Source organism: Lissotriton helveticus, chromosome 11 (assembly GCF_964261635.1).
Source record: "Lissotriton helveticus chromosome 11, aLisHel1.1, whole genome shotgun sequence".
NCBI classification, from domain to species: Eukaryota; Metazoa; Chordata; class Amphibia; order Caudata; family Salamandridae; genus Lissotriton; species Lissotriton helveticus.
In genome coordinates, this window is record NC_136072.1 from 935,372,625 (window position 1) to 935,393,868 (window position 21,244).

At 44.0% G+C, this 21,244-nt stretch overlaps 1 protein-coding gene across 2 annotated transcripts in view; it reads right to left on the reverse strand.

Annotated features, from left to right (window-relative positions):
* The window catches only part of INPP5J (inositol polyphosphate-5-phosphatase J), a 186,523-nt gene that overhangs the window by 100,432 nt on the left and 64,847 nt on the right, over nt 1–21,244 (reverse strand). For both annotated transcript variants that reach the window (XM_078667265.1, XM_078667264.1), the window contains exons 3-4: nt 18,772–18,879; nt 14,584–14,692 (exon numbers count right to left, since the gene is read on the reverse strand). In XM_078667265.1, coding sequence (XP_078523391.1) covers nt 14,584–14,692; nt 18,772–18,879 — 217 coding nt within the window. The remainder of the gene's footprint in view (nt 1–14,583; nt 14,693–18,771; nt 18,880–21,244) is intronic.

The following is a 21,244-nucleotide window of genomic DNA, read 5'->3' on the forward strand; positions in this document are numbered from 1 at the left end:
AACAAACATAAACAAGCGCGTCACACTGCAACAAAAACTACAGATCGAAGTCCCTCCTCGCTCTTTATATACTTAAACAGGAATACGCCTCACGCCCAATCACTGAAGTGAATCAAACCATCGTGATAGGTTGACAATAGACACTCCTCCCATGCCGATCGCGCTTGTAAACACCCCACGGAGATACAACAGAGCTGAAGGTAATTAGCGCTAATTAACTAACATATATAAACACCTCCCAAAGCCGGGCAGTTTATCAGTCTTTACTCGTCCTACCACATCGTTAGACGGACTATCCCGCTGCCGCCGGACATATTGAGCCCTGCCGATCATCGTGAGGTAAGAATGCTGCAAGAAACTGCTAGGATTAAACAGCAGTACCCCTGTTCTCCAATAATTTATTAGAATATAACTTAATATACCTCCCCCTTTATACCCACAGGCAGGGAGATCTTTTAACATCACCCCCCAATCCAGCTACCACTTTGGAACATCTTGATAATACCATTCACGCATTCTGAAGTAGAAGACCCTATAAATACTGGTAAGACTAAAAAAATAGTCAGAGAAATATTTTAGCCTGATTAATCCAAAGAAATAGATACGATTCAGGCATCCTCTCTTTCCTCTTTCCCTTTCTTTGGATCCTCAGAACAACACATTTTAATTTGAAAGTAGCCCTTGATCACACCAAAAATCAACAAGTGGGCTCAAGACAAAGAATTCAAGAAGTACAGACATCCTAGGTAAGATCAGAAATCATGTCTAGATAAACTAAGTCCACCACTGTGTAAAAAACTGAACGCAATTATGGCATTACAAAGATCGTAACCATTAGACACAATTCTGGCTTTAAACCCTCTTTGAAAACAGATACTAGACTCCATTGAGGGTGATTCCGACCCAGGGAATTTTATCTGGCATCTCTTCACTTGAAAGGGCTCCGGCCAGCGGGAATTCACCACGTTGGTTCCGGTAAATCAGGTAAAAACATTTCGAATTAATACCTGCAAACTGACGCTCTTATCAGAAATAGGATCAAAAATAATAATGGAAATAATTCTATACCCAAGCTCCTGTAATACTGGATCCGAAACGATTCGACCAAACAAGTATAGAACCGTCTAGACCAGTGCCAAATAAGTGATCTCTTTTGTAAGTATCACAGATGTAAATTTTAAACCACTGTTTAAGAAAAACACCTATCAAATAAGAGAACCAATCAACTTGACTTGGCAATAACTAGTTATATTACATCAATTCTCTTGTCATTGTTTTGTCTAATTTCAACATGATAGCATCATAAACTAGCTCCCAAACAATTAGCCAGGTATTATTAAATATACAAAGCGAGTGGCTATACGTTGACTATAGCATACCAAATGCTTTCCAAACCAAGTTAGGTATTTGTTTTCTGAAATCAAATGCTCTCCAAGCCACTGAAGCATGAAATCTTTTATTAAAATATGGTAATCTATTTCATAATTCTGCATCCCTCCGCTTTCGAGTCCCACGTTAAGACAGATGTCTTTCTGGACATAGAAAGAATTTGTAAGGAAATGACAATAAATAAGAGTGAACAATGGAAATTACTGTTGTCTGCAAAGATTGTTATATATAAACTGGACAATATGGCTGTAGAGATTATAAGTGAGGATAATATTAAACTTGTATAAATTGCATATATTGTGTCATTATGTATATATAATTTGTGTATATTTTCACTCTTTAGAAATTGTGTGGCTACTCCATGAAGAAGGCGCTGGACGCCGAAACGCGCGTAGAGACTCATTTCTCGCCACAGATTCATTATTGATAAATGTATTTATGTTTTCATTTGTTTTTTAGGAATCTTGTATGAATTTTTAACTTGTATGATTATGTTTTAATAATGATTTATTAACTGTGTAAGTGTTAAATAAAAACATTTAAGTTTTACAGTCAGTCTCAGCCAATTGTTCATTCAATTCACCACCAATGTGTTTGAGAATTTAGTTGCTTAGGTTGTTATCTTTCGAATGTTTTTTCCCTGACCTAGGAACTACAAAATTAATGTAATCAGGGGGTCCTTGTTAAATACACGTCTATTTTCCCACAGCTTGTCTGTGCAGGGCTTTTCTATTTTATAGGATCTACTGTATTTAGTCCGTTTCACTGTCATTTCCTTACTGACCTCTTTCTACAATTATTCATTGATAAATTTCAAACCCTACCCATTATTAATATGGCCCTCCAGAAAACCTTCGGTTTCACGGATGAAGAATTTGAAACACTTGTAGGAACATCATCCCAATTTGGCACCACAACTACAAATTCCAATCCGCATAATGACGATACCAAAAAACTAATAGAATTAAAAAAGAAACTTAAAAGAATTGAAGCGCATGGCGAATTCATGCTAGCTTATCTACGGCTAGGCATCATCCCTATGGGTCTCCGAGTGAGGAATATCCCCGGTTTGTTTGTGCACTACAAAGCTTTTCTGGATAAATGGAGCAGAATTGCCAGTAGGTGCTCAAGAGACTTAATGATGCTCATAGTTGAGACCGCTAAAGAACTAGCAGCAGAAGTAAGATCCGAAGTAGAAGACTTAGAAGATAAGATCAAAAGAATGGGGAATATTGAAGACTCTATAAAGAAAATTGATGAATGTAACAAAGAACTAGAATCATTTTCCAACTATCTAGAAAAAAGGAAAAATGACAAACTATTAAAAGATAAAAGGTTTGCTACCATTGAGAATACCTACCCTTACCTGAGAGTAGATTTTTACCAACATAATCATTACTCAGCTGAAACTACTGACCCTCAGCAACAAAAACAACGTGTGAACACATTTTCAGAGACTTCAGACTCTGAAATTGAAAATAATGAAGGTTACTATGATCAAGACCCTACCTATAATCAAGCCCCTAATAGAGGAAATCGTAGACAACCTTTTTTAGGGAATCGAGGGGGCGCTCGGGGACGCCCCAGAGTCCACTTCCAGGGTCAGTCGAGAGGGAATTACCAGCCCCAACACCATCATCGTCAGGAAGAACCACAATTTGTCCGCGAGACCCGAAGCAGACAATATTGGAAACAAGGCATATAATTCCAATCTTTAATCTAACTAAATCAGAGCTAGATAGCCATAGTACTAACCTATTATCTAAAGGTCTATCTTACGTTCCATACTCCACACTCAATCTATTTGAGTTGTACTGTGACATAATTTCCTTCTTCAGGAAAATTCGGTTAAAAAAGTTCTTTGCTCTAAACAACGCATCAGAGGAAGAATATTCTTCTATAAAACCCCTCTATCTCCCATCCACTTTTAGCCCTGGTCTAGAACAATTAGGGCCTGAAGTTGCTACCTTCGAGTTAGTAGTTCTGAAAAAATTGGATCAGGCCCTAAGGTACATCCCGAAACCAATTTATAACTTAGAAAAGGAAGAGCACCAAGCCCTAACATCCCTCTCCCATAATAAAAACCTAACCATCAAGGGATGTGACAAAGGAGGTGGCATAGTAATCATTGACACATCCGAATACGAGAATAATATGCTCAAAATGCTGGATGATCCGACATTTTATGTCCCCCTGAGATCCCACTCTCAAATAAACTTATCACGGAAAATTATGTCCCTAACTGCAACTGCCCTCGAAGACGGATTTATTAATGCCAAAGAATTCGACTTCCTGAATCACAATCAGGGAAAAACTGCGTGTATTTATGGCCTCCCCAAAATACATAAACATGCCAGCAACCCTCCATACCGTCCCATTGTTTCCACCATAGGCACAGCAACTGAACCACTGTCCAAATATGTGGATAATTATTTGCGGCCATTCATTCCCAAAATTGATTCATACATACGCGATACAGGCCACATGATACAGAAAATCAAAGGAATCTCTTTCAATAGTAATAATGAACTATTAGTCACCATGGACGTAGAGTCCTTATATAGTAATATTCCCCTCAATGATGCCATGAAAACCACCAGTTGGTTCATTGATGCACACAAAATTCCCTGTCCAAAAGAATTTCTAATGGCTTGTCTAGAAATTGTATTAACAGAGAATATATTCGAGTTTGGATCCCACATCTATCGCCAAATCAAAGGCGTAAGCATGGGTGCCTCAGTAGCACCATCGATAGCCAATATCTTTATGGCAGCCTTCGAGAAGGAATTCATTCAGAATGAGATTGCCCCCTTTTATGAGTCTATCTCCCATTGGTCCAGATACATTGATGACATCTTTTTTGTCTGGACCGATAGGAGAGAAACTCTAGAGGAATTCCTTCACTGGATAAATGCAGTAAACCCCAATCTCCATTTCACCTCTAATATTAGTAACAAGAAAGTAGAATTTTTAGATATTGAAATCTCGAACGAAGAAGGTGTATTAAAAGTAGATCTCCACATAAAACCTACAGCTAGGAACACATTATTACACTACCGTAGCTTCCACCCTAGATCGCAAAAAAATAGTATACCCTTCTCACAATTTCTACGCGTCAGACGCAACTGTACGAATCTGAATGACTTTGACAAGCAAGCCATAGCGATGAGAGCCAAGTTCTTAGATAGAGGCTATCCTCACCGTCTAGTGAGAGACTCATATAAGCGAGCAAGGTACTACGACCGAGACTGTCTCCTGCGAACCAAATCTCCTAAATCCACTGACCAACTAGTGTGCATCACAAAACACTCGACTGTGAATGAAAAGGTCAAACAAGTCATAAATTCAAATTGGCACATATTAAACAGTAATGGCACCAATGAACACAAATTGGCGAAACCTCTCTTTGCCCACAAGAGAAACAGAAATATAAAAGAATTCATTGTTCATTCCCGCTTTCAAAACAATACACAAAAAGAGAACTTCAGTCAAAGATCAATTCTAACGAATAAACCAGTAATAGGGACTTTTCCCTGTTCCTCATGTAACTCATGTGGTAACATTCTAAGAGGCGAAGAATTCGAACATAATGGCCACAAAACAGAAGCTAAGGAAATGTGGAACTGCAAATCAACCAACGTTGTATATTTTATACAGTGTCCCTGCCTACTAGGATATGTGGGAGAAACTTCCCGTATGATCCAGACTCGCCTGAACGAACACCGCTCGGCGATAAGAACCCAAAAAATTGCGTGCCCTATGGTAAAACACTTCATAGAGAAGGGCCATTGTGCAGATGAATTCAAATGGAGGATTCTGGAAAAAATCCACATTCCAGACTCCAAAGGCGGCACTGCCATCCGAAAGAAAAGGGAAGTCTTTTGGATTTTTGTTTTTAACACATTCCGTCAGGGAATGAATAACGAAATTCCGTGGGAACACGCTATCTCCTGAAGAATCATGTTCTGTAATCTAACAACATGTCGAAAAAATCTTTTTCCTCTCTAAAAATGAACCCTAGGTAAACATAAATATTGTTGTTACCAACATGAATGGAGAATGAAAACAGTAACAAAACCACTGTATAAACACAGTCAGAACATGAATAACATTGTTAGGAACGTAATAAGTAACCTCTGCAGCATAATGCATGTCTGAAAATAGAATTCTTTCTGTATAGTCTGCAACCTCAAATAACACTTAGAAAATAGAGGCTACTTCCCCATGCGATTAGAATCACTCAAACACTTCTACCTTAGGGGCTCTCTAAACCTCACAATGAAATGCAGTTTGAGCGCCTCCTTGCCATCTAGGACCCTATAGGCATCCTAATTCCCTAAATCCTTTTAACGATACATCGATTTCCAAATTGCAGCTATTAGATTTAATACTCACCCCCAAACGCTTTTAATGGTAGTGCAAAAGTATAATCACTCTGTTGCACTCCTCGCGTGGATTTACCTCCCCTTAAAATCATGCGCGTTGTAAATAATTAAATCGCTATATTAAACCCACGATAGACCTTGAAAGCACTTAAAATTGCCTCGAGGTTAAACTTACCTCCCAAAATATCAAAATGAAGTCTACCTTCACTTGCAAGCGCGAATAATAACATCACGAATATATAACTATCTATATGCACTCTTATCATGGATTCACTTTCTTGTAAAATTAGAGGTTCCGTAAATACATTAATCACTGCATCCACAAGATCCTCTTGTTAATACAGTAGCGGAGTTTGGCGTTTTACATAAACAAGCGCGTCCCGCTGTAAGAAAAACTACAGATGGAAGTCCCTCCTCGCTTCCCATATACTTAAATAGAAAAGCGCCTCATGCCCAATCATTGAAGTGAGCTAAACCACCGTTATAGGTCAACAATGGAAACCCCTCCCAGATAAGATCCACGTGGGAGTACATTAACGGAGTATGGCGTTTTTATAAATACTAAACAAACATAAACAAGCGCGTCACACTGCAACAAAAACTACAGATCGAAGTCCCTCCTCGCTCTTTATATACTTAAACAGGAATACGCCTCACGCCCAATCACTGAAGTGAATCAAACCATCGTGATAGGTTGACAATAGACACTCCTCCCATGCCGATCGCGCTTGTAAACACCCCACGGAGATACAACAGAGCTGAAGGTAATTAGCGCTAATTAACTAACATATATAAACACCTCCCAAAGCCGGGCAGTTTATCAGTCTTTACTCGTCCTACCACATCGTTAGACGGACTATCCCGCTGCCGCCGAACATATTGAGCCCTGCCGATCATCGTGAGGTAAGAATGCTGCAAGAAACTGCTAGGATTAAACAGCAGTACCCCTGTTCTCCAATAATTTATTAGAATATAACTTAATATACCTACCCCTTTATACCCACAGGCAGGGAGATCTTTTAACATCACCCCCCAATCCAGCTACCACTTTGGAACATCTTGATAATACCATTCACGCATTCTGAAGTAGAAGACCCTATAAATACTGGTAAGACTAAAAAAATAGTCAGAGAAATATTTTAGCCTGATTAATCCAAAGAAATAGATACGATTCAGGCATCCTCTCTTTCCTCTTTCCCTTTCTTTGGATCCTCAGAACAACACATTTTAATTTGAAAGTAGCCCTTGATCACACCAAAAATCAACAAGTGGGCTCAAGACAAAGAATTCAAGAAGTACAGACATCCTAGGTAAGATCAGAAATCATGTCTAGATAAACTAAGTCCACCACTGTGTAAAAAACTGAACGCAATTATGGCATTACAAAGATCGTAACCATTAGACACAATTCTGGCTTTAAACCCTCTTTGAAAACAGATACTAGACTCCATTGAGGGTGATTCCGACCCAGGGAATTTTATCTGGCATCTCTTCACTTGAAAGGGCTCCGGCCAGCGGGAATTCACCACGTTGGTTCCGGTAAATCAGGTAAAAACATTTCTAATTAATACCTGCAAACTGACGCTCTTATCAGAAATAGGATCAAAAATAATAATGGAAATAATTCTATACCCAAGCTCCTGTAATACTGGATCCGAAACGATTCGACCAAACAAGTATAGAACCGTCTAGACCAGTGCCAAATAAGTGATCTCTTTTGTAAGTATCACAGATGTAAATTTTAAACCACTGTTTAAGAAAAACACCTATCAAATAAGAGAACCAATCAACTTGACTTGGCAATAACTAGTTATATTACATCAATTCTCTTGTCATTGTTTTGTCTAATTTCAACATGATAGCATCATAAACTAGCTCCCAAACAATTAGCCAGGTATTATTAAATATACAAAGCGAGTGGCTATACGTTGACTATAGCATACCAAATGCTTTCCAAACCAAGTTAGGTATTTGTTTTCTGAAATCAAATGCTCTCCAAGCCACTGAAGCATGAAATCTTTTATTAAAATATGGTAATCTATTTCATAATTCTGCATCCCTCCGCTTTCGAGTCCCACGTTAAGACAGATGTCTTTCTGGACATAGAAAGAATTTGTAAGGAAATGACAATAAATAAGAGTGAACAATGGAAATTACTGTTGTCTGCAAAGATTGTTATATATAAACTGGACAATATGGCTGTAGAGATTATAAGTGAGGATAATATTAAACTTGTATAAATTGCATATATTGTGTCATTATGTATATATAATTTGTGTATATTTTCACTCTTTAGAAATTGTGTGGCTACTCCATGAAGAAGGCGCTGGACGCCGAAACGCGCGTAGAGACTCATTTCTCGCCACAGATTCATTATTGATACATTTATTTATGTTTTCATTTGTTTTTTAGGAATCTTGTATGAATTTTTAACTTGTATGATTATGTTTTAATAATGATTTATTAACTGTGTAAGTGTTAAATAAAAACATTTAAGTTTTACAGTCAGTCTCAGCCAATTGTTCATTCAATTCACCACCAATGTGTTTGAGAATTTAGTTGCTTAGGTTGTTATCTTTCGAATGTTTTTTCCCTGACCTAGGAACTACAAAATTAATGTAATCAGGGGGTCCTTGTTAAATACACGTCTATGTTCTTTGTCATCTCCTCTTTCCCCTTCCTGTTACTGTTTTTCGAAATTTCTTCTACTCACTCTTTCTCTTATTTGTTCTAGGTCAAAGCCTGATGAAGAAAAAGAATTGGCAAATGCAATAGATTTCGCCTTTGGGGCCCTTTGGCTTTGCCAATGGTTTTTGCCAATGCTGAAGAGCAGGATGTATGACATTACAACGCATGCTATTACAACGCATGCCTTTACGATGCAAGTTTTACAACCCAACTTTTACAACGACTTGCGTTGGGGGGCGCTGGATAGTGAATAGTTTAATTTACTATTCCAACTCCAGTCCCCGTGGATAGTAGGGAAGGTGTTGGAAACTATTCCCTATCCTAGAGCGCCCCCCAGCGCAAGTCGTAGTAAAAGTTGCGTTGTAATGGTTGCGTCCTAAAGGTACTTCGTTGTAACAGTTACGTTGTAAAGGATGTTTACCGAAGAGCATCCTTGATGCTGTGCAGCATGGCTACAGAAGAAAAGGGAAAAAAAATCATTGGTTAAAAAAAGGGAGAGCAAGGGGATTCTTCTTGGTTCATCACACATCCTCCCAAATCCATAAAACTCAATTCAAATGGGGGCGGGGGGGAGGGGCGTTTTGTGTAGTGTTTCAGGGAACTCTTGCTTTACCTCACCAACTATCAGGACCAAGAAGTCTCCTCATCAGGATGCACTGACCCTCACCTACCTAGGTGACATGCTTCATCGGGTCATGTACCAGGTTGGGTGGAGTGTGCAGTACCAAACTGACTCCATGGTGAAGCATTTTCCAGTGATCTTTTTTTTAGATCAAAGGACCCCAAGTTTGAGGTACCATCTAAGCTTTATTTTTTGTAAATAGGGCTTTTGTAAATTATTTAAAATTATTGTTGTTAGGTTTAGAGGAATTTATTATTCTTTAATTTGCACTATCCATGGTAAGATTAAAAGCAAAGAAAGGACTTGCGAAAATTATAATACCAAGACCACAACTAGGAATTGGACCACCTGTCCTCAGGTGGGTGAGAGTTAGTGCACCCCGTAGAGGAGTCTCCTCGGATTTGGCAGTGGCTGACTTCTTGGAAGATTCTCTTTATCTATCATACATTGAATGTCACACTATTTGAATTTAGAATAAAAAAAACTATGGCCCGGCTGCCTGCATCATTCTGTAAGCTTGTGCACCATGTATACACGCGCATACAATTTGACAAGGGTTTTCCTTTCCTTTTTACTTACTAATCTGAGTTGGAGTGGTAAATAAAATGAAAAAAACAAGCATTTGCAATGCAATAGGTATCGCATTAGGAAAGTGTGAGGTATTGGTATTGTAAATGACAATTTTTTTAAATATGTGTTGGCTTTGAAAATATATAAATTAATAGCATTGCTATTTACAAAGCCAATAGCTTACACTTTCCAAATGCGAGTACTATTGGCTATGGCAATGCTTGTTGGTAGCAAGCAAGGACAGTGCTGTTGTGGTGCTGAGTGATGCTGTTGTGGTGCTGAGTGATGATGTGGTTGGGCTGAGTGATGTGGTGGTGTCCTAGAGAGATGTGGTGGTGTCCCAGAGTGATGTGGTGGTGTCCCAAAGTGATGTGGTGGTGTCCCAGAGTGATGTGGTGGTGTCCTTTAGTGATGTGGTGGTGTCCTATAGTGATGTGGTGGTGTCCTAGAGTGATATGGTGGTGTCCCTGAGTGATGTGGTGGTGTTGTGTGGCGTGCAGCAGTGTGAGGCGTGCAGCAGTGTGAGGCGTGCAGCAGTGTGAGGCATGCAGCTGTGTGTGGCGTGCAGCAGTGTGTGGTGTGCAGCAGTGTGAGGCGTGCAGCAGTGTGAGGCATGCAGCAGTGTGAGACGTGCAGCAGTGTGAGGCGTGCAGCAGTGTGTGGCATGCAGCAGTGTGTGGTGTGCAGCAGTGTGTCGTGTGCAGCAGTGTGCAGCATGCAGCAGTGTGAGGCGTGCAGCAGTGTGAGTCATGCGGTAGTGTGCAGCATGCAGCAGTGTGACTAATGCAGCAGTGTGCAGCAGTGTGAGGCGTGCAGCAGTGTGAGGCGGGCAGCAGTTTGAGGCATGCTGCAGTGCGCAGCATGCAGTAGTATGAGTAATGCAGCAGTGTGCAGCGTGCAGCAGTGTGAGGCGTGCAGCAGTGTGTGGCGTGCAGCAGTGTGTGGAGTGCAGCAGTATGTGGCGTGCAGCACTGTGCGGCGTGCAGCAGTTTGCAGCGTGCAGCAGTGTGATGCATGCAGCAGTGTGAGGCGTGCAGCAGTGTGAGGCATGCAGCAGTGTGTGGCGCGCAGCAGTGTGAGTCATGCGGTAGTGTGCAGCATGCAGCAGTGTGAGTAATGCAGCAGTGTGCAGCATGCAGCAGTGTGGGGCGTGCAGCAGTGTGTGGCGTGCAGCAGTGTGTGGCGTGCAGCAGTGTGTGGCGTGCAGCAGTGTGAGGCGTGCAGCAGTGTGTGGCGTGCAGCAGTGTGCCATGCAGCAGTGTGAGGCGTGAGATGAGGGGGTGTGAGGGTGAGGGGGTTTGAGGGTGAGGGGGTGTAAGGGTGAGGGTGAGGGGGTGTGAGGGTGAGAGGGTGTGTGAGGGTGAGAGAGTGTGTGAGGGTGAGAGGGTGTGTGAGGGTGAGTGGGTGTGTGAGGGTGAGGGAGGGTGAGTGAGGGTGTGTGAGGGTGAGGGTGTGGGGGTGTGAGGGTGAGGGTGTGTGAGGGTGAGAGGGTGTGTGAGGGTGAGAGGGTGTGTGAGGGTGTGTGAGGGTGAGAAGGTGAGTGAGGGTGTGTGAGGGTGAGGGTGTGTGAGGGTGAGGGGGTTTGAGGGGGTGTGAGGGTGAGGGGGTGTGAGTGAGGGGTGTGAGAATGAGGGGGTGTGAGGGGGTGGGTGAGGGTGTGAGGGTGATGGGGTGTGGGTTCTGAGGGTGTGAGGGTGAGGGGGTATGAGGGTGAGGGTGTTTGAGGGTGAGGGGGTGTGAGGGTGAGTGCGGTGGGTGAGAGTGTGTGTGAGGGTGAGAGGGTGTGTGAGGGTGAAAGGGTGTGTGAGGGTGAGAGGGTGGGTGAGGGTGAAGGGGTGTGTGAGGGTGGGGGAGTGTGTGAGGGTGAGGGTGTGTGTGAGGGTGAGGGGGTGTGAGGGGTGTGGGGGTGTGAGGGGATAAGGGTGAGAGGGTTCTGAGGGTGAAGGGGATGAGGGTGTGGGGGTGTGAGGGTGAGGCGGTGTATGAGTGTGAGGGGTGAGGTTGAGGGTGGGTGAGGGTGTGTGAGGGTGAGGGTGTGTGAGGGGGTGAGGGTGAGTGAGAGGGTTGTGAGGGTGAAGGGGGTGAGGGTAAGTGAGGGTGAGCGAGTGTGCATAGCGGATGTAGCATTGCAGCTAGGAAGTCGAGTGTTTTCAAGCTGAGTGCCCTGTGCAGGAAGCATCGCTGGAGTACAATGTCCTGCAACTTAGTTAACATGGTACGTCCTGGGATCGGCTAGACTGGTCATACCGATTCATTATAATAAAAAACCCACTCGGAGAAAAACTTAAAAGTGATGTTGGCTTCCGTACATGGTGTAGTACGCTCGGCTGAGTGAGAGCTTGCTTAGCTCGGTTGTAAAAGAAATAAACCCTGGTTGCGCTCGATGGAATGCTGTAAAATTAGGAGGCATAGGGAAAAAAACATTAGAGTAAGTGGTGGGGAGCAGGGGAGCGGCGTGCCGCCATTGAAGTCGGAAGGGTGGGAGGGAACGAGCATATGGGGTGTGACTGAGAAGTGAGGCCGAGCGCGCGCTGGCGAAGCTTCGCGCTTGAATGCCTTACATGCACTAGGCATAATCTGCCCTCCAAAACCTTCTTGGTAGGATTGCTTGTGGCCCTCTATATCTCTCGCCAGCAGTGCGCATGTGCATTGGCAGGCAAGACCTAAAAACACGTGAAAGAGTTTTTTTCCGAGTGGGGTAGAAGCAATACGGGGAAGAATCAACACAGGAGCTGGGGAGTGGTGGAAGCAACATAGGGGCCAGGTGAGGGAAGCAACACAGAGGGTGTGGGTGGGGGCAGAGAAAAAAGGATATGGGTGGACAGAGAAAAGAAAACGGGCAAGAAAAAGAGCAACATAAAGCACAGGAGTGGGAAAAGCAAAAGGATGATAGGGAGAGCAACATCGATTAGGCGGAGAAGCACGTTGGTGAGAAAATAAGGCGGGATGGGAAGCACACAAGAGTGAGTGCATCCCAGCAGGGTACGGGGGAGAAGCACATGTGTGACAGAGAGCAACACGAAGCATGGAGAGGAGGAAGAGAAGCACACTAATAAGACAGATGGATAACACATGCACCCTAATGGAGAGCTTAAGGCAAACAAAAAAATAGTTCCCAAAAAGTGAGCAGGTGAAGGACACAATAAATTGGAAAAGCTCCAGTGGAGAGACAGATACAAAAAGGACAAGGCAAGCCATCACATAAGAAGCAGGCAAATAAGAATAACAGTAAAGCCAACCAATGGTAAGCACTAAGCAGTGAACGCCCCTCTATATTCTTGGTAAACCCATAATATGTCTTTCACAAACAGACAGCTGCGCTTTCTGGGAGGCTCAACCTAAAAATGAGTTGTGGTCAGGGGCGGATTGGCAAGGCGGGCATTCGGGCATGGGCCGAAGGGTTGGTGCCTCAGTGCCCTCTGTGGGCCGTTTTTTTCTCCCCTGTCCCAGTCCACAGAGAGTGGACTAGGAAAGGGGAGAAAAAAAAACGGCCCACAGAGGGCACTGAGGCAGAGACAGAGAAAATGAAAGCAGCCTCGCTGTGCGGCAGTGATTGTCAGCTGTGGCCTCTCCTTCCCCCCTGCCCTGCCAAGCAATCAAGCTGAGGCTGGGTTGGGGAGGGGTGATTGTTTGCCAGAATCGGCCTCCCAGGGGGCCAGGTGTTTCTCAGGCCTTTGAGCCATTTGCACCTCAGCCCCCTGGCGCCCATGCAGCCCAGAAACAGTGTTAGTCTTAACACCTCGCCCACAGCCCTTCACATTCAGGGCATAGTGGGCGAGGAAGAATGGGTCTTGCTGTGGGGGCCAGGTGAAGTTTGGAATTTTTTTATTTTATTTATTTATTTATGCGATTTTATATAGCGCAGACTTTACCCGAAGGTGGCGGAGCGCTTCACACTAGGAACAGCAATAATACATGAGGAGAAAAATTACAAGTGGACAAATTACAAAAGGAAACGTTAAGTTACATGAATCAAAAGTGACAATAGTGAGCAACCAAAATACATGAGGTAGCAATCTGTACATTACAGGAGGAAAAAGTGATATGTGTGCAGGTTACAAAAGCGTACAAAATACAAGTAGAGGTATAATACTGCAATAAATGGCAGACACTCCAGCACAAGAACAAACGTTACGTAGGCAATGGTGGCACTTGTGCAAGTATCTAAAGCAAACAAAAGTGAGAGGTAGCATACAGTGTGATACCAGAGAAAAGTGACGTGTGCAAGTTACAAAAGGGTACCATACACAGGTACAAGGGTAATACTACAGTAAATGGTAAACACTCAAACTGCCAGAACACACTGGGAAGGCACTTCCCATGCACCAGCTTCACCTCAGCCTCCCCCCTGGCTACCTGGCTACCTTGGATGACCCAGAAAGCTGTGTTTTGTGCTCCCCTGCCAGGACATTTTCCCGAAGCCCGGAGGGCTGATTAATTTACTAATTGCAGGGGCCTTACCTCTGTTCATGTGCTCCTGAGCTGAAGGTCTGGGGAGGGCTAAGTAGGTTAGTAATAGCAGGGGCTTTGCTGCTTTTCAGGTGCTCCTGTGCTGGAGGGCTGGAATAATTTTGTGACAGAAAGGGGCCTTGCTATTTTTTTTAGTTGCTCAGCATGTAGGCCATTGTCACCTTGGCACTGTGTCCTGTGCAAAAACAGTATCCTCCCACTTTCATTCCTTGTCTGTGCAAATGGTGTTTCATGAAAGGGCATGCCTCTTGAATGTGGGCCACGCCCCTTAAATATGGGCCACGCCTCTTGAATGTGGGCCACTTTTTTCGTCAGTGCCCGGGCCTAATTGTGATCCCAATCCGACCCTGGTTGTGGTCACCAAAAATGAGTGCTAGAGCCCCACCCCCTGAACAGGTGCTCTGAGTGGCCCCAATGTTCCTTGATATGGTCATTGAGGCTCTGGCCCTATATCCTTACCAAGACGTAGCTGAAAGGGCTGAGGACATCCATGAACACCTCGCTCCACTGATCCGAAAACAAGGCATCCTTCAGCCGTTTGTTTATCATGGAATTCACTTCCTGCAACCTGGGCAAAAACACAAACACGTTCTGTGTTAACCATCAAACTCATGAGACACATGTGACCGCGGTAATATATGTACAGTGAAGTAATAGCCCAGGAAACAAACACAGATCCACACTGCAGCATCTCCGGCAGTCTGCACTCACTGCAAAGCCCCAGAAGTGTGTATTGCCCATCTGCTGGCTACACTCACACCACGGGAGAAAATCCTAGCTCAGTGGTCTTCAAACTTAAATGTCATGCTCCCCCCTCTTGTGTACAAAACATTCACATAGTGGGTACATATTTTTCCCAATCATTTTATAAAATTGGCAGCTCTAAACATATTGGACAATCATGTTCTGTGATCTCTTTTAAAAATGCAATCAAATATATGATTTCCAACATGTTTATAGTCGGCTCGGTCTTTCTAAACTGTCTAAGTATCTGCAGTGTGATTCTTTTTATCATAAATGGGGGAAGTTTTCAGGATTAGTTGAAGCATTTAGCATGAAGTTACTATGGCCCATTACAGAGTGGCTCTCTGACTTCCTGTTCTTTTCACTTAAAATAAAGCACTGTTTTCAGCATATCTTGCCCAGTGCTTCTCCCTGAGATCAATTCGGTTCCCTTAGACCGGCTCCAGTTTAAAGACCCCTGGGCAGGGTCGGATTGGGAAAGCGGGCAGTCGGGCATTGGCCGATGGGCTGGCGCCTAAGCGTCATCTGTGGTAGGTTTTTTTATGTAGGGTGACCAGGTGTCCCGGATTTGCCCGGACCGTCCCGGTTTTTCAACAGTGGTCCCGGCAGATTTCGGTAAAATTGGCTCATGTCCCGGGTTTTTGAGAGGGTAAATGGAAAACAACCAGAGGCACTTTTTTAGTTGTTCCAACGCAGGGCTAGTAAGCAGCTGTTATGAGTAAGCAATGTAATTACCAGTTATGGTGCTGGTTTTAAAAATTACATTTTATTTATTTTCTTAGTGCCGCTTCTGTGTTTCTATGAGGATGAGGGCTGTCATTCTTTGCTACTTTATTGATGTACATTTTTAGCCCTTCCTCTATTTTTGCGAAATGTCCCGGTTTTTGGGTTGCACGATCTGGTCACCCTATTTTTATGCCCTGTCTCACCTGACCCACAGAGCCATGCAATTTATGGCAGACCCACAGCCAGGCCGCTGTACTGTAAGGCAGGCTGACTATCAGGGCAGGGAATAGGGGCACTAGACTGCAGCTTAGTCCCTGCACACACACCCAAAAGCAGTGCTCCTTCTCCGCTGCTGGGCTGTCAAACAGAGGCGGGAAAGGAAGAGTAAAACAGCCTTTCAGGGGGGTTCATTTTCAGGTGATAACGGCCAATGGTCCATCTTCACCTCAGCCCCCATTGCCCCCAACTCAAGCCCAGAAGCTTTGTTCTTTGCTTCCTTCCGCCTCTGCCAGGCCATAGCCCTGAGGTTATAGTACACTGGGGAGGATGTGAGTGTGAAGCGGCCAGAGGCCTCCCTGGGGGCCAGTTGTTCTTCTGGTTGTAGGGTAATTTTCACTTCCCCCCCTTGGGTTCGACCCAGCCCAAAATCACTGTCTTTCCCCTGGTCTCTCCCCCACTGGGCCATCACATTACATTAAGCCCTTGGTGGACAGGGAGGGAGAGAGTATTCAGGGGCTTTGCTGTGGGCCAGGTGTAGTCTTCTCATCCCCAGTGTCTTTCTGTGCTGTGTGTAAAGGTGGTGTGTGTGTGTTGGGGGGGAGGGGGGATAGAGGGGATGTTTGCATGATAATCAAAGACAAATCTTTATGTAGAATAAAAAACATTTTTTTTAACATGGCTTTTCTGCCTTTGTTTATTTGACGATCCGTCACGGATCATAAAGGCAGCTTTAGAAATCCATATAAAGTGCATTTGCTTTACGTTAAATGTTTAAAATACATATTGATTAAGGGGGAAAAATACCGGATTTTGGTGATTTTTGTAAATTTCGTACAGGCCGGGATTTTAAAATTCCCATCAGAGCAGGTGTTGTGGCCCTTGGACCATTATATTTCACCTAGACCACCTGGCCAAAACTCAGTACTCCTACTTTTTACCCACGCTACTGGCTCTATAATCTATACAATGTTAAAATTACCAAACATTTCTATAAACATATGCCCAATGAGACTAATCAATTGGTGTTTAATGAAAAGGCATTCTACAGGAATGTGAGCCACTTTTTTAGGAGTGCCCGGGCCGAATTGTGATCCCATCCGACTCTGCCCCCAGTAGAAGGATATAGGCCCTCACTGCTCATATGCTGACTGCCCCTCATGCCAATGGAAAAGTCCTCACTCATGATCTATTGATTGCTCTCTCACACCTGGAGAAGGACACAAACCCAGGTTGCTCATTGGCTGACACCCTCACACAGAGTCGATTGACCTATATGGCATTCTGGCTGTGCCAGAAAGACTGGACTGACAGGCTAATGTGTGCAACGGCTTTTTGATTGTTTGTGGTCTGTTTTATTGTCTAATGGGCCAGGTTTAACTGTTGATTTCCTTGATATTACTACAAACAGTGCCTGCAGCAAGCACAAATGCATACCGTTTCCCTCACTTGCAAAGCACCTGTACAGTGCTTCTTTACAAGTTAACTGTACCAAATTGCAAATAGGGGCCCCCATTTTGGCTGTCCGATTCGCTAATGGGGCGACTTTTAGTTTCCTGCCACATGCCATTTTCTGTCTCAGTCTGACCGAGCCAGGACCAGGACAGGTGTCTTAAATGCTCCTCTGTTAATTGCCCTCCCACCTACGAGACAGACACAGGCCATTCTTCCTGCTCTGCTGAATGTATTTTCAATCCAAAAAAAGAACATAATTTCTAATGACTCTTGTACTGACTGCCCCTACACCCCAGGAGATTGCACTTGCCCTCACAGCTCCTTTGTGGAGTTTGCATACACTGGTAGGAAGGAAACGGCAGTGCTTAATTTGAGCTGGTGTTTTCCAGTGCTTGGCAGCAGCACTAAATTGTAAACACTGGCACTTATGACAGCTACCACATGGGGGTGCTGTCTTTCTAAAGTAGAGATAAGCAGAACAAGCGTTTATTATTAATATAATATATATAAACAATGACCAATAGCTGTCTCCTGAGGAATTCTTAAAGTTTTGGAGGTCTGGAATAGTTTGAATTGTCACTGGCAGCGCTGGAAGGGGCAATGGGTGGAGAAAGCTGCAGTGGCCTCCTGACAAGGGCCCTGACGCTTATATTTCTGCAAACTAAGCACTGGGAAAAGGTTGTCACTGCTACATCTCTGACAGACTAATGCTTCTCTGTTGACACACCAGGAGGACCATATCCCCTTGTCCACTACTGGTGGCCTTCACACCAGAAGACCGACTGAAGCAACCACTCCTCCTTCTGGGACATGGGAAAATGTCCTAAAGTGCTACTCACCCACTGACTTTACAAGGAAGAAAAACAACTCATATCTCTGCCACTCAGAAGCACCGGGAGAGCAGAGCAGGGCCCTGCTGCCCGATGCCATGACATACTGACCCAGTCACTGACTCCTCACAGCAGTAGAGGGGCTCAGGTGTAAGCACTTGTACTCCCAGGGCACTGTATTCACAATGCAGAAGAGGAAGTGGATTTGTGTACCTAAAAAGGGGGGAGGGGGATCCCGTCATACTTTAATTCCATGCTGTTCTACCCACCTTAAGCTTCACCTCCATGGCTTCTATAACTCAGGTGGTCATGCTTGCATCTGATTGATGTACTATCCTGTGCAAGGGACTCGTTCCCAGGAACTTGCTGAAATGTTTTTAAGTATCTTCTTAGCACACATGACCAAGGTGTCAAGCTGTCACTGGCTGAGAAACATGGAGGCGGAGTCTCATAGAATGAACAGAGGGAGGGGTTTTATCTCCACTCAGAGGAAGAAAACTTGTGCCTGCTGCCCCACTGCAGGGGGCATCGTGGAAGGACAGCAAAACCGAGCAAACAAGAGACACATATATTCTCTCTCATTCCATAGCACGAGACTGCCAGTAGGTTATGCATGCAAAAACAATTGATATGATTTTATCTGGCCACCATGCACGGTCACTGTCGTATGTCTTACCCAATCACAAACATGTCCGTCTTCCCATCTCCTGCATTGAGACACAAGAGGGAGGTGACGTCACTGGGCGGCACGGCAGAACCCACGTTCCAAGTGACTATAGTTATCCTTTCAAAAGAAAAAAAGAGACACAGGAAGAGCTGTCAAAGTCACCATATGTATTGAAGGAGCACCAGCATGCATGAACCCAGCATGACTTCGCCGGCCTTGCTACTAACTGGCACAGGTCAGACGAATCAAGTTACGCCTCAATCATTCGTCCAATATCAGTAGATCACAATCATCACAGCAACACTCATACGTCACCCAAAACCAGCTGCATCGCGGGATCTCAACCCAAGATTCAGATGTGATTCATTCGCCCAGCAGAACATTAGAAGAACTTCAGCCTTATCTAACAAAACTATCCCTGCCTTCACTCGAGAGTCAAGCACACACCTCACCAAACTCCAGCAATGAGAATTCATCATTCTAGCTCAAATAAATTCCTGCCACAGCCTCCTGGCTCTACCCAATAGGAGTTTTCTGTTAAACACACTTAATCCATTCATGGTACTTGCCCAGCACCACAAGGTGCAACTAACTGAGAGCGGAAGCTGTGTCATAAGAGCTGTGCCCTTTGTCTTACCTAAAGTGCTCAGTAGCCAATCCTGCGCTCTACCCCATTTCTGGTCTGAAACAACCCCAATTCTACACTGTCCCATGTTCAACTTGACGTGCTACCACATCTTACCTGAGGTCCTCAAGAAACTCTTATCTGGTGTTAAGAAGTCCACCAAATGCTACTCCTTTTCTTCCTACCCCACTGCAGCTTCCACATCTTGTCTGAAATAAAGGGACCCCCTCTGAGTAAGTGTAAGGTCAGGGAAAAGAGGGGAAAACAACACCTATATCTATATAATAGTTTCCCTCATTGACCAACAAATTTACTTTGAAAGTATGCCAATACCAATATATTGATTATTTCAACAGACAAACATCCTAATGCATCTAATAATTATGTACCAACGAATAGATGCATTAGGATCTTTGTCTAATGAAATGGATTTTTGATTCTGTACAAAATGATATAATGAAAAATATAAAAACAGAGGAAATGAAATGCTTTGCTAAAACAATTAAAAAAATGTTGAAATAATCAATATATTGGTATTGGCACACTTTCAAACTAAATTTGTTGGTCAATGAGGGAAACTATTATATAGATCCACTTCTTGTCTGGCCTGGAACCCTCCGAGTGTTGTCCCCTTGAGTTGTGTAGGGTTATTGAAGTCCTTGCCCGGCAAGGAGAGCTTTGCATCCTGCCAGTTTTCAAGAATGTCATCTGTATTCCCTTTGTGAACTCGACTCTTTGCTAGTCCAAAGAGAGTGTCCCATGGATTCTTAAGGGGGGCAGGCGGCTTCGCTGGCCAGGATCTGCATGCAAAATGTAATCCATCAATGTGAGAGCGTGTCTGTCCCCCACTTCTCTCGAAGTAGGGTCTGAGGAAACTGCTGGTTGATGGCAAAAGAATCGACAAACCTTTTTAACCTGCTAGTACAAGGTCGCAAACGTATGCAGGGCAAATCCTCTCACTCCCCTGTTACTGAGGCCCACCACACCTCCTCCATATACACAGTAGACTGTGCTGTGGGTGTTATTGCATGCATCTTTGTATGGTAGTTACCAGAAACAGGGGAAGATCAAGACTCATCTGGTTTCTCTCTCTGGAGCTGCTGCACTCCAGGAAGCCCAAAGCAGTGTTACCCCAGGCAGATTTATGGCTGCAATATACATTCAGCCTATAATAAGTCTGAACACTAAAGACTGAACAAAACTCTACCCTCTTAACTACCAAGAGATGATTGATCTCTTGCTAAGGGTCTATGGTTTACATGGTTCTCAGGCCCCATCCGGTGTTCAACCTTTTGCCCCTTTTCTACCTCACTTAGGGCGAGCATGAGAGTAAAACTCGCGAGATGCTCTCTGCGTTGGTTGGCTGGTGGTTTGACGTTTTTACCTGGCCTCACAACTTGATTTGCCCGGACCGCAAGGAAAGCTCTTCTTCACCAGTACAGATGGACAGCTGACCAGGAACAGGACTCTGGAAATTGATATCTTCACCAAGGCTGAGAACAAGCCTAAGACTTTTGAGGAAGCCCTGCTGTTGTGGTCTGACTTCGAAAAAGGAAAGCTCTACTACCTGGTGCGTGTATAGGAGACACCTCGTACCACAAAAACAAGGAGCAAGGCCTCGCTGACTAAAGCTTGCATGGAGATCTTCTTGAAAGAGGCGAGCTGCTCAAGACAGAGGATTACCTTAATGGCCAGCTGGCTAGAAAAAAATTAATGTTCTGCAAGATGTCTGGGGACCTGCATGAAACAATGCAAGAATTCGAGTGTGGTGAGCTTGTACCACACTGGACTGCCCAATACATTCTCAACCTTGTAACCTTTTTCATCCCCTTTCCAGCGCAAGTGGTATATACATTT